Here is a 12,213-nt window from a genome sequence, read left to right as displayed (position 1 = left end):
TCTTTACACTAAGTTTCTCAAGGGAAGACAAAAAGAACACCTGATGATGTGAAGTCCATTTAAACAACTTAGACTGTACCTATACTACCTGTTTAATCGTGTCCCTATGGCAAAGTACAGATCTGCACATGTGGAAATCTGAAGTTCTGTTATCTTTTTTTCCTTTACGATTTATAAACTACTAAAACAACATCAAGAATGCTAAAAAAGCAGCTGAAATTTAAGTCGCGGTAATGGGAAGAATTGGCCAATTGTGTTCCTAACTCATTTAATGCGTCATGAAACTGTGTATTAATAGCTAAATATCTTGGTAATGATCAAGTAAAAGTAAGTTTTGAGATCAATTAACTTCTGCACATCTTTTAACAATGAATATTCTATATGAAAAGGTATAGGAGCACTACTGCTACACTACTGAGGACATCCTGTAATGTTACAACAATACAGGCAAGTTAATTCTACCAATATATATTATCACTTGTTTCCATGCACAGATTAGAGCCACAAAGTCCAATTATGTGTAAGAGTATGTCTAAATGAAATTACCCAAACTTGTGGACCTGTCCCAAGCTGGAACATTTAAACTGGGTCAGACTAAATTAAAGACAAAAAAAAAAAAAAAGACATTAAAAACAAGCCACTATGTGCCATGAAGTCTTAAACCATATCTTAAACCACACCATATCTTAAACCACCATATCATAAACCACATCTTAAACCATAGCAAAGCCATGAATTAGCTTATGGCATTTGCAAGTACCAACACAAAAACATATAGCTTGGTGTATCTTACAGATGGCAGTATTTTGCCACATCAGGGAGAAGATCTTGGCTGGTAAACACAGAAAACAATAAACACTGGAGTTTTTAGAACTGGATTTTTCAGAAACTGGCCTCCATATTTGTGACATCTGAAGCTAGGCTGGAAATAAAGCCTTTAATTTCCTCCGCAGCCGTTGCCAAGAATGCAAGGAAACCTTGACAGGTGGAGGAGGAGATGAATGATGCAGACTGTGGGGGTTGTGGAAGGTAAGGATTCACAGCATCAGGATGCTGTGGTGTCCCCCCACAACAGCAGTGGAGAAAAAAAACTTATGGTGGATTGCTTTCTGCAAAGTCAAAAGCCCAAACTACCAACAGAAAAGCTTAAATACAAAAAAAAAAGACCATTACCCAATGTATTTGTGGAGACTGAAGCTCTAGGGTATACTCAATGTTGTCACACCTACAAAGGCATTCTAGCAGTAGAGCTTACTTCTTTTTGAATTAGCATTAGCATTCTCAGACTCAATTATTTACAAAACTGCTTCGATATAGCCAAGGAAAAGAAGAGAAAACTCAGAGCTAGGACCAAAAGACTGATCTAAGAGAAACCTTGTGTTGCCTCCAGCGTGGCCCAAGTGTCACTCTGGACTTCAACAAAGAACCATCTTCTGCACACCCTACCCTACTCCACTGGGGCTGTGGGGCTGTAGGGTCAAGGCCCAGGGCCACTAGGGCAGTGCAGTGCCTCCCTCCTCAACCAGCCCCATCCTGCAGCTCCAGCGAAGCAACCTGGGCTGGGCTGGGGATAGTGACCAGGGTTGGCCACAGCCCGGCCATCCCCAAGCACTGCTGCAGGCCCCAGGCCCAGCCAGGACGGGGCAGGACAGGACAGGGTTGGTGTTAAGGTGGAGCCCAAATCATCGGGGCTGGGCAGGAGCAGGGCTGTGGAGCAGCAGGGCCAGAGAAAATTCAGTTTCAGAGAAGAGGGTGGGCTCCACTGAGGTTTCACACAGCTCTCTTCAAGACTGGACACTTGTGCCCCAAGCCAAGACAGCTACGCATCAGTGGGAGGCAGGGAATGGATTTTCTCAGGGCCCTGGCATGTATGATTTACCTGTGCAACACATACTACTACTCTTCTGAGCATGCCAGGTCCAAATAAACACGATGTTGGGTTCACTGCCCTGGCTCCCTGGCCAGACTTGCCAAGTCCATGAGGGACGGTGCTGGTTTACTCTCCTCTTCCCGCAGGAGGATGTACAGATGATAAATTCCCACTCCTCCTGGAAAAGAGGAGTCAGAAGGGATGGTGAGTCAGCACTGACTCCCCACAGTGCCCTGCCAGCAGCACGGTTATGCCTCATTCTTCTCACAGGAGAACCAGTAAAATCCCACATAATGCCTAAGAGATTTCCACTTCACAGTCCCGTACTAAAAGCAACATGTACCACATGTAAGTCAGAGGGCAACTGTGCACAGACCATTTTACAGTTTGATATCCAGTTCTCCTAGCAGACACATGAACCAGGCCTCCAGCCTTCTCTTGTCTTCATAGCAGGGCTCCTCAATTTACTGACTGAAAACTGATGGTAGTTTGTAAAGTATTACAACATAATCTGCAAAAATACTGTAGAATTTAAAATCTGAGGAGGACAATACACACACATCCCTGCACATGCAAGGCAATGCACAAACAAGCGGGGGAAAACAAACAAATAAACAAAACCCAACAACTTACAAACAACTTACAAAACAACATCCAAAGTATTCCTTCATTTTTATATACTGATGAATGAAAACAGCTGCATTAACATTGAAGAGGAATATCTTTGGTTGTTTGTGTTCCTCCAAAGGTTTAGTAGTTCTTTGATTAAGTAAGATTGGGAATCACTACTATAAAGTACCCATCATTGTAGCAGCTGAGCTCCTCCTGAGTAAATTAAATCTGCACTGTACGACACATACTCAATTGAAAGGATCTATTTGCTCTTCAACCCATTCTTCAAAGCTTTAAAAGAAATTTGTTGAGAGACAGAAAGAATGTTTTATAACAATCATCCTGCTGCCGGTAGTGGAAATAATTTATCAAGAAGTGGCCCTGGAAGATGTGTTGAGAGTTAGTCTTTCATATGAGACACTCATTTACCGAGGATACTAGTTTAGAAAGCCAGGTTGTCATTTTGCAACATTTTTTTCACATTTTCTTGACCACGTTATGTTTAAATAAAGACAGCCAAATGATGTCCTCAGCTCCCAGATTTTTATTCTTTATTTTACATTTGTATCTTCTTATTCAGTTTCCTGGCCTTTGAAATAATAAGCATTACTGTTTGCATGAGCAAGCTAGTCTGCTACCACACATAAGTGAGCTAGTCCCACTTTCTTTGTGACATTTCCCCCGGTGAAGGAAGAAAGCTCAACCTTATACAAAAGTAATAAAACATTTGTTAAAAATAAATAAATAAATAAAAATTGTATCCTGAATTTTTCCTCCTCTAAAGCTCTTCCCAAGTTCCATTAGACATACCTTCAGCTTCCAATTAGGTAATTCTTCCAAGGAAACCCTGCACAAAGCCTGCAATGAGGCAAATGAATGGAGTAACCATGTCCAGGGGTGCTACACATCACTTGGTACACTATACAGGTAAAAAAGTGAAAAGCAGCTACTAATTTTTTGCAATACAACCTCAAAGTCTACCTTAAAAAGCTGCCCAAAACTCATCAGAGATGGCTAAAATTTCAATATGTTTTCCGATCAGTTGCTCAATACCTTCTTCCTTAATCTGCACTAGATGAAAGCTTTTTAAAAAATGAGCAAGCATGACTCATTTTTATGACCAATGTACCATTCGCAAAATGCTTTCCAACCAGATTGCAGTTCAAATAAGACATGTGTATTGTTGCAAAACAAAATATGCTGGCTGAACAGAATGCATTCATCTATATTAGTTTTTCTTTCTAAATCCAGCACACTGGGAGCTAAATTAATCTGCTGAGTGCTAAATTCATCTACTGAGAGCTACTGTAGATCCAGGGAAATGTTTTGAGTGCTGTAGCAAACAAGTCTCACTCACTCAGGAGCCCTCTGTGGGCTGTTGGTGTTTTAACCATTTTGTCTGCTTTCAAGCAAGCAAGCAAGCAAGCAGCTGATAAATGAGGAAAGCGCTCATTGATTTGCAGTGGCAGCACTACAGCCAATCATGCCTAGAATGAGGCACAACCATGAATCTCTCCAAGTATGCATATTTATATGCAGCTGTCATACCTCTAGGTCTCCAGTGAATACAAAGTGCTTGTGTGGCCACCAAGGCACACAATGCTATCCTGCAGCTTGTTCTGACTTAACTACAACAGAGGAAGATGGAATATATAGAAACAGATTTCATTCTCCCTAGCTAAGCTACTTCAGGAACGTATATGTCTAATATAAGTAGACTATACTCCCATAAATTCTTAATCCGGAGGTATTTTCAAAGGAATAAATCATTTAAAGGGAGCAAACATCTCAAAAATATATATTTCCAGTAGGTAGGCTTAGCCACAACAATATAGTAACATGGACAAGATGTTTTGCCAGTAGCATCAAAAAGCCCCATGGTATGGAGGGAAGGGAAGGGAAAGGAAGGAAGAGCCTTTCCTTGAATTAGCTACAATGTTGGTATGGACAGCACACAAGACGTATCATGAGGTTTAGGTTTTAACTTAAAGGCAAGAGTGTGGCTTCTTGACTCTAAAACTGGGAACAAGGATTAGGAAGAGTGACACAGGCTTTTTCTTTTGGCTTAGTACTCTTTTATGTTTTCATAAATGACTTGGATGCAGGTATACTAAATAAGTGTGGATGACACTAAACAGGGAGGAGCGGTTGACTCCATCGAGGGTAAAGAGGCCTTGCAGAGAGATCTTAACTAATAAGAAGGCTGGGCAATCACCAACAATATTAAGTTTGACAAGAGCACATGCTGGATTCTACCCCTAGGACAGGGCAACCCTAACTATAAGTACAGACTGGGAGACAAGAGGCTGGAGAGCAGTTCCATGGAAAGGGATCTGGAGGTTTTGTTTGACAGTAAGTTGAATATGAGTTAGCAGTGTGCCCTGGCAGCCAAAAAGGCCAATTGTGTGCTGCTGGGGTGCATCAGGCAGAGCATGGCTAGCAGTTGAAAGGATTGTCCCGCTCCACTCTGCACTGGTGTGGCCTCACCTCAAGCACTATGTGCAGTTTTGGGTGCCACAGGATAGGAAGGACATAAAATTATTAGAGAGGTTCCAAAGGAGGGCTACAAAGATGGTGAAGGGTCTGGAGGACAAGATGTATGAGTGGCTGAGGTCCCTTGGTTTGTTCAGCCCAGAGCAGAGCAGACTGAGGGGAGGCCTCATGGCGGCCTGCAGCTTCCTCATGGGGGGAGCGGAGGGGCAGGTGCTGAGCTCTGCTCTCTGGGGACAGCAACAGGACCCGAGGGAACGGCATGGAGCTGGGACAGGGGAGGGTCAGGCTGGGTGTTAGGAAAAGGTTCTGCACCCAGAGGGTGGTCGGGCACTGGGACAGGCTCCCCAGGGCAGTGGTCACAGCACTGAGCCTGCCGGAATTCAAGAAGCATTTGGACAATGCTCTCAGACATATTGCCTGATTTTGGGATGACTTTTGGTGCAGCCAGGAGCTGGACCTGATGATCCTTGTGGATCCCTTCCAACTCAGGATATTCTATGATTGTATGATTAGCAAAGTTTAGGAGTTGAACACATACCATAAACAAGGGACAGACCTACGGAGCTAAAAGAGGTCCCAGTAGAAACACAGATAGAGAAATGTCTCTATGAAAAAGAAAAAAACAGAACTAGAGATATGGCCATTTCAGAAGACTGTTGAAGTCAGTGTACTAAGGATTCAAGGGCTCTGGCTAGTCTATTTAGTAGTCAAGCCATTGGGTGTGTAGTGAACTAGACTGACATGTTAAGCTGTTTCTTACAGTGCAAGGCCCTGATTTCTCACAAAGCTTCTGCAGACTAGTATCAGAAGAAAGTCAGTGCTGGAACCCAAATTGTGCAACACTGAAAAAAGGAGCTTAAACAGCCTCCAGCCTCTGTGTACAGGTGAATGTATCTGCCTTTGATCACACTCCCCACAGTCGGGCTCACTGCCACATCTCCTTGAGAAAATCCCATCCCAGGAGCTCCTTCAGGTTACTAAGATACACAGAAAACAGCCTCCCAAGTTAAGTTGGACCTTGATGCTCAGGCAAATTCACACTTACAAAGAAGACTGGACAAAAACAGGTTGAAATCTAAAATCATTACAGTTCCAAACCATGAATAAAATCATATGAATGTATGTATATACATTCTTAAAACTTCTCCAGTGAGTTGCTGGAAATATTTGCATTTGCTATTCCCCTGCAAGCAAGCCATGCTACACCATAAAGTTGGGGGGAGAGTGGAGTGGGAAGATCAGGAGAGAGTATTTTTACAGCTGGTATTTACAATTGAAAAAGATTACGATCACGTTTTATTTATTGTGGCAATCACATATAAGCTTAACTCCTACTATGAAATTATTCTCATATTTTCAGTCTCAAAGAACAATAGAAAAAGACTTCCACTAAATGCCAAAAAGAAATCTCCTACATACTATAGGTATGCTACATAAAACTGCTAATCTGAGAAAGACTGTTACAGAAATCTACATCATTATAAGATCAAACTCCAAATGGTATTGTATCAAAATGATGAAAATCTTGTATGGATCAGGAAATGAAGCAAATGGACCTCTTTTAGTTTCAAGTTTATTACTGAAAATGGGTTTTATGATTTGCTGTGCATAGTTAAAGTGCTATCCAGACAAATTACAGCTGCTCTTTTAACCTGAACATAAGATGGCACAGTTCCAACCAATCTGAAGTACGGTTTCTAGGCAGGATGTCAAATCTCAGCCCCCTGGGTTCCAGAATGATGGATTGAACCTTGAAAGTTGCAGCAGAGCAGCATATGTGATTTCTGTACTGTATTCTGATCACTCATGAATATATTAAAACACGTCCATGCATGCTATTCAAAGTTTCAGTTTATTGTTTGAAACTATCATCCAGAAAAAAAAATATATATACATATACATATATATATTTGCATATATGTATGTGTATATTTTTTCCAAAGGAAAACAACAAAATATTAAAAATACAATGTTAATTTAAAGGTAAAAGAACTGTTTATATTTTTTTTCTTTCTTTACTGAAGAAGACACTAGATAACGATGCAGTCAAAAGGGCACCTAAAATTTTACAAGCCTCACACAACCATTGGCATACACTGCAACAAAATAAAAAATAATTAAAAAGCTGTACTTTTTGCATTATAAACTACTGCAAGTGTATAATATCTATTAATATTTTTGAAAATACTTTTCAGCAAGTAAATACAGTGTCCAAATATTAGACATCAGCCACACTTCTACACCTGCTCATACTGATGTTCCAACTGTTGCCATAACATCACTTCCTCATTTATTTTCCTCTCTTCAGCGTGCCTTTTACTTACAAGAGCTGTTTCCTATACAATCAAAATTAAAACAAGGAAAGATATGCCCCAAAATACCTCTTAGAAAGGAAGGGGAAAGTGAAGGATACTAATATATGCCAAGAGTACTGTGCAGTTCTTCCTGATTGTGTGCTTGGGAAGAGGCTCCCTGGGAATGTCTCTTGCTGCTGAGGAGAATACATGCTAAGAAATAAATACATTAGCAATATCACCATACTGCATGCTAAACCTCACTGAAGTCCTTAGCTGAACAAGATGCACACAAAACCACACCATAACATTTTCACAATCGTGGCCAGAGAAAAGTTCGTAAGAGATTGAGGCAGATTAAAGTGGAACACACATTTAAAAAGAAGTAAAGACAAAAATGAAGATTAGAAAGTTAACATACAAAAATCTTATAAACCATTTGTGCAACTCAGCATTTTAAAACCTCCTAATTTACGTATTTTTCAGCTAGTTAAGGACTGTCTCCAGGACATGTTTTTAAACATGGCACTAATAGCGTGAATTTTCTGCTTTTTCAACCTCTATGGTTTTACCCTTCAGAATCCTGTTTTATAATGACAATAAAAAATGCCTTTGATTTTTAACTTAGTAACAGTTACCAACTTCTACCTTAATAATGGTTTTAAATACTACCCTAAATACATATTATCTGTGTATTTTACTTCACTGAGGTGCAAATAGTACAACTTCAGAATCTGGTTAATTTGTGATTCCGTAAGATTGTTAGTTTAAAATAACTTATAGTTTTAGAAGCTCTTACACTGACCAAGACCATATTATAGACTCACACAGATGACCAAGGCAGGAAAGCATCTCTGGAGATCATCTAGTCCAATCCCCTGCTCAGAGCAGGGTCAGCCAGAGAAGGTTGCTCGGGGCCATGTGCAGATGGCTTTTGACTCATCTCCAAGGATGGAGACTCCACAGCCTCTCTGGGCAACTTATTCCAGTGTTTAACCCTCTTACAATAAAAAGATTTTGTTTTGGTTTGGTTTTCATTCTGTTTAAATGGAATTGCCTCTTTTCACTGAATACCACCGAGAAGAGTCTGGCTCCATCTTCTGTACTGCATCACATCAAGTATGCATCCACATCAGACACACAATGTGTTGTATTTAAACATAAGAAATTAAAATGGCTATAGTTCAGTAGTTTACAACATGTTTTCCCATCTTTCTAGTTAATTTTTTAGCACATAGTTGAGAGCATGACACCAAGAACAACAAAATAATTAGTATAAATATACTGACTTAGGTGTGAAATACAACCCCTTTAGGTATTTGTTTTTTTCTTTAAACAGTGCTATGGACTACAAAATAGGATTTAAAATTTTACTGCACTGAGAGTAAAAAGCAAAGTTTTCTGTTTCTAATACTCTTTTGGCTGCTACTGCACTTTTCATTAGAAGGGATACAAAGAAACTCTTGAAAAGGAGTTTCAGTTACCAAATTTCACAATTTATTCAAAAGGTATTTTGATAAAAGTGTGGAAAATTAAGAATGTGGTCATCAAACATTACTTGGAATTTGCAGACTTCTGCAAACTTGTATTTTTTAAAATTTGATTGACTTTAAATGCAAGCAAATGGTTACCAGACACAGTGCATCACTAAGCACGTCTCCTTTTTATTAATGTCATAAATCTATATATGTTGCTGTGATATGCAGCCCATAAATAAATCTACCAACAGAGTTAGGTAAAACTATTACTTTAGCTGTAACATTTGACATGAGAAGCACTATAGTCAGTTGATTATAGACTACATCAAAAATAATTTTGAATGAAATCTGTCTAATATAAGCTGCTGCTGCTGTTGGACACTGAAATCATTCACCCAATGAAGCACCAAGAACAAATGACCTAAAAAAATCCTCAGTGACACCATGAATTTGTCTTTTATTTGTAATTTTAACATTTGGTATTTTAATTGTCCAGCTTTCCAAGCACAGGTTCCTACACAATGTCACCCTTATGTTTAATTTGGTGCCGAGTGCTGAACATTTCTTTCTTGGTTATTTTATTCTTTGAGGAATTACAAAATTGGGAGACTCAAGTCTTACTTCCTGTAAGTTATAGCAAAGACAACACAGCAGCAGTAACTCCTCCAAACCGCCTTACCAGCACTTCTGGAAATCAAAAGCCAACAAACCAAAGACTAGATACATTTCTAGTATTCCATTCAGCCACTGGGCAACCATGTAAGCATAATACCACCTGTAGAAGTTGGATCCCTCTGTGATACAGACATAGGGACTATGAACACATCAGTCTAACCATGAACAGATGAGCAGTCACCAGGAGGTGACTTCAGACGTCAGCCAAGGCAACAGGCAGCCTTCCAGTACTTGCAAAAGATTCCAACTCAAGCTTTTACTTACTACACACCAACAACAAAATTCTGATTCTACTGAAATCAATGGCAAAACTCTTGTCCAACAGGGACAAAATTTTGCCTAAGTTTATTACTGATTTTATAGCAGTGACAGAATCTGATATCCTATTACCAAATTCTTAAGACAGCAGCCGCCTTCCTGTTTAGGATCATGCATTAACACAACGTTTTTCCAATTACTAAGTAGATATTTGTAGCCATAAAAAGGATACCAAAGAAGAAATAAAAAGGAAAGCAAAAAAGAAATAAAGGACAACTGCTAACAGTTAGCATATATGCTGTGAGTACAACAAATGAATTTTCCAGTGTAAAGGCACCAATTTATTACCAAAATATTTCTTTCCTTTGGATGGAAACTAAGTTCTCTTTTGTCTTTGCTTTTTTTTTTTTTTTGATTTATTATTTGTTACTATTCATTATCATTAAATTTCCTGTAATTAAGACTGCTGAATCAAAAACACATGGTTGCTTGTGAAGCCAATACTGCTCAACATACCGAAATCCCAGAACCATGTTTTGCCATGAAAGAACAGATCATTTTTCATTATTGCTACAGGATTTATTAAAACTTAGTACAGTACAGCTACAGGTCGTCAAGTTCCACCTACTGCCCTAGCATGCAGTTACTGTACCTGTGAGTATAAGCATTGTAAAATTTCACAGTCATCTTGTAGAGTATGACAATGTACTGGAAGAAGAAAAAAAAAAAAAAAATTTCCTAAAATGTGTGCTGCTTTTCCTTCCAGCAGACATGGTCCATGTGATAAGATCAGGATATTGGTTGTTTTAAACTCAAAAACGCTGACTTTTATGAGGAAAAAAAAATAAAATCAAGTAAATAGTGCTGAAGCAATACATTTCTATACCTCAGTGCCTCAATAATTTTCCAAGAGTACAGTTTGCCTGCCACTTCCACATATTTATATGGTTTCCTTTATCATTTTGCAACAGTAGTTTATAATGCATTATTTACCCAAACCTGTACCTATCAGAGTTTCGTTTGTCTTTACCTTCCATCTACAGGCCTAATGAAAAAACACTTCTTTAAATATATATTTTTTTCATATCACAGTAATGAAATACTAGATAATTCTTTTCAAGTAATATGACAGCTTATTTCAAAGAAACAGAATCCTTGTGCCTTGAGAGAGATGCTGTCTAAAGATATTGCAAATACTTGTGCTCACAGCTTCCAATGAGGCCAACTTGCTGTGAAATGCCATTCTTCAGCTACACAAGGGCATTTCAGGCCATGTCTACTTGTCACCTCCAGTCTTTCTCTCTGATATACAATAGATGTCTTCATATAAGATCTACCTGGCATTTAGAATAATTCATTGTGGTAGGTTTTGCAAAATGCTGTTTGTGTATTCATGAGCAGGGAAAAACAGGAGTGAACTTTATGTACTGTGAGAAGAGCAAAGAACAATCCTTTGAGTACAATAAACTCTCTTATTTTTTTATGTTTAGGTTATCTTCTGAAATACATCCTCAAAGGCGGTACCTTTTGCATCTTTCTTACGATGAAAACTGAACTGTGTATATTTATCTTCATCCTTTAGATATTGACATTTTCTTAAATTTATAACAAAAGCTGTAATGATTTAAGAGTTGATCTCCAAGAATAAAACTAAAACATATCTCCAGATATATAAGTGAGAATTTTTCAATGTACAAACTTTCAGCAAGTATCATAGGGCAATATGGTCATGGGACTGGGACGTAAGACTTGATCTTCCCAGCTTAAAATACAAAAGGATTATTGTTAGAAGTCACACAGTCCGTAACGAAAAAGTGATGCAAATTTCAAAGCATAAAAAGACTGATCAGTACTTCAAACCTTGCAGAAGAGACTAAAGTAGGCATTTTAGTAGGCATTTTCAAGTTTGTTTCAGACCAATTATGAGATTCATCCTCAAACTTTCACCAAGCTTAGTAACCCACAGTATAAGAGCTCAAGACAAAAGGTAGTGATTTTCCTGTTTCTTGACTTCTGTTACCTAACTCACCTACAGTTGAAGACAAGTTTCTATGCACATCAGTGGAGAAACAGGGGCTCTTCCACAGAGGAATTCTGATTGCCTCTGTTTCTGAATTGTCTTTTTACATTCAGTGATGGGAATAACACCCAAACTCTCAAAGAATGGATTCCTGAGAACCATTCAAAGTCACCATATCACGAAGTCAAAGGATTCCAATAAATGACCATTAATTTCTACTTGCTGTCTGCCAACATTGGGGGCACAGTAGGTAGATTCTACCTGTCAGGAAAAACAAAGGAAACTCTTCAGAAGCTAAGACTGAAATGTAAGAATAAGGAGTTAATGCAAACTGTTAGGAAATGCTGTGCTTTGTGGGTAAAGGCAGACCCAGCTGAGCTAAAGCCCTGCACTGTAAAACACCACCAACAACAACCAAACAACAACAAAAAACAAACAACGAGGATCTCATTTAATCACTTGCATAAATATAAACTTGGAACAACTTAACTGAACACAAGAAACTTATGACAT

At 38.8% G+C, this 12,213-nt stretch overlaps 1 protein-coding gene across 12 annotated transcripts in view; it reads right to left on the bottom strand.

Moving 5' to 3' along the window:
- LOC121079132 overlaps nucleotides 1–12,213 on the bottom strand; it is a 242,263-nt gene that overhangs the window by 78,260 nt on the left and 151,790 nt on the right. For 3 of the 12 annotated variants that reach the window (XR_005824895.1, XR_005824894.1, XM_040576020.1), the window contains exon 9: nucleotides 1,880–2,048. The exons of the other annotated variants lie outside the window; for them this stretch is intronic. Coding sequence is in view for 1 of the 3 variants with exons in the window: in XM_040576020.1 (XP_040431954.1) it covers nucleotides 1,880–2,048 (169 nt within the window). In the remaining 2 variants the exon portion in view is untranslated. The remainder of the gene's footprint in view (nucleotides 1–1,879; nucleotides 2,049–12,213) is intronic. 12 annotated transcript variants of the gene reach the window in all.

The sequence above is a fragment of the Cygnus olor genome, chromosome 1, assembly GCF_009769625.2.
Source record: "Cygnus olor isolate bCygOlo1 chromosome 1, bCygOlo1.pri.v2, whole genome shotgun sequence".
Lineage (NCBI taxonomy): Eukaryota > Metazoa > Chordata > Aves > Anseriformes > Anatidae > Cygnus > Cygnus olor.
Note: the sequence above shows the minus strand (reverse complement) of the source record. Positions and strands in the feature narration are given on the sequence as shown.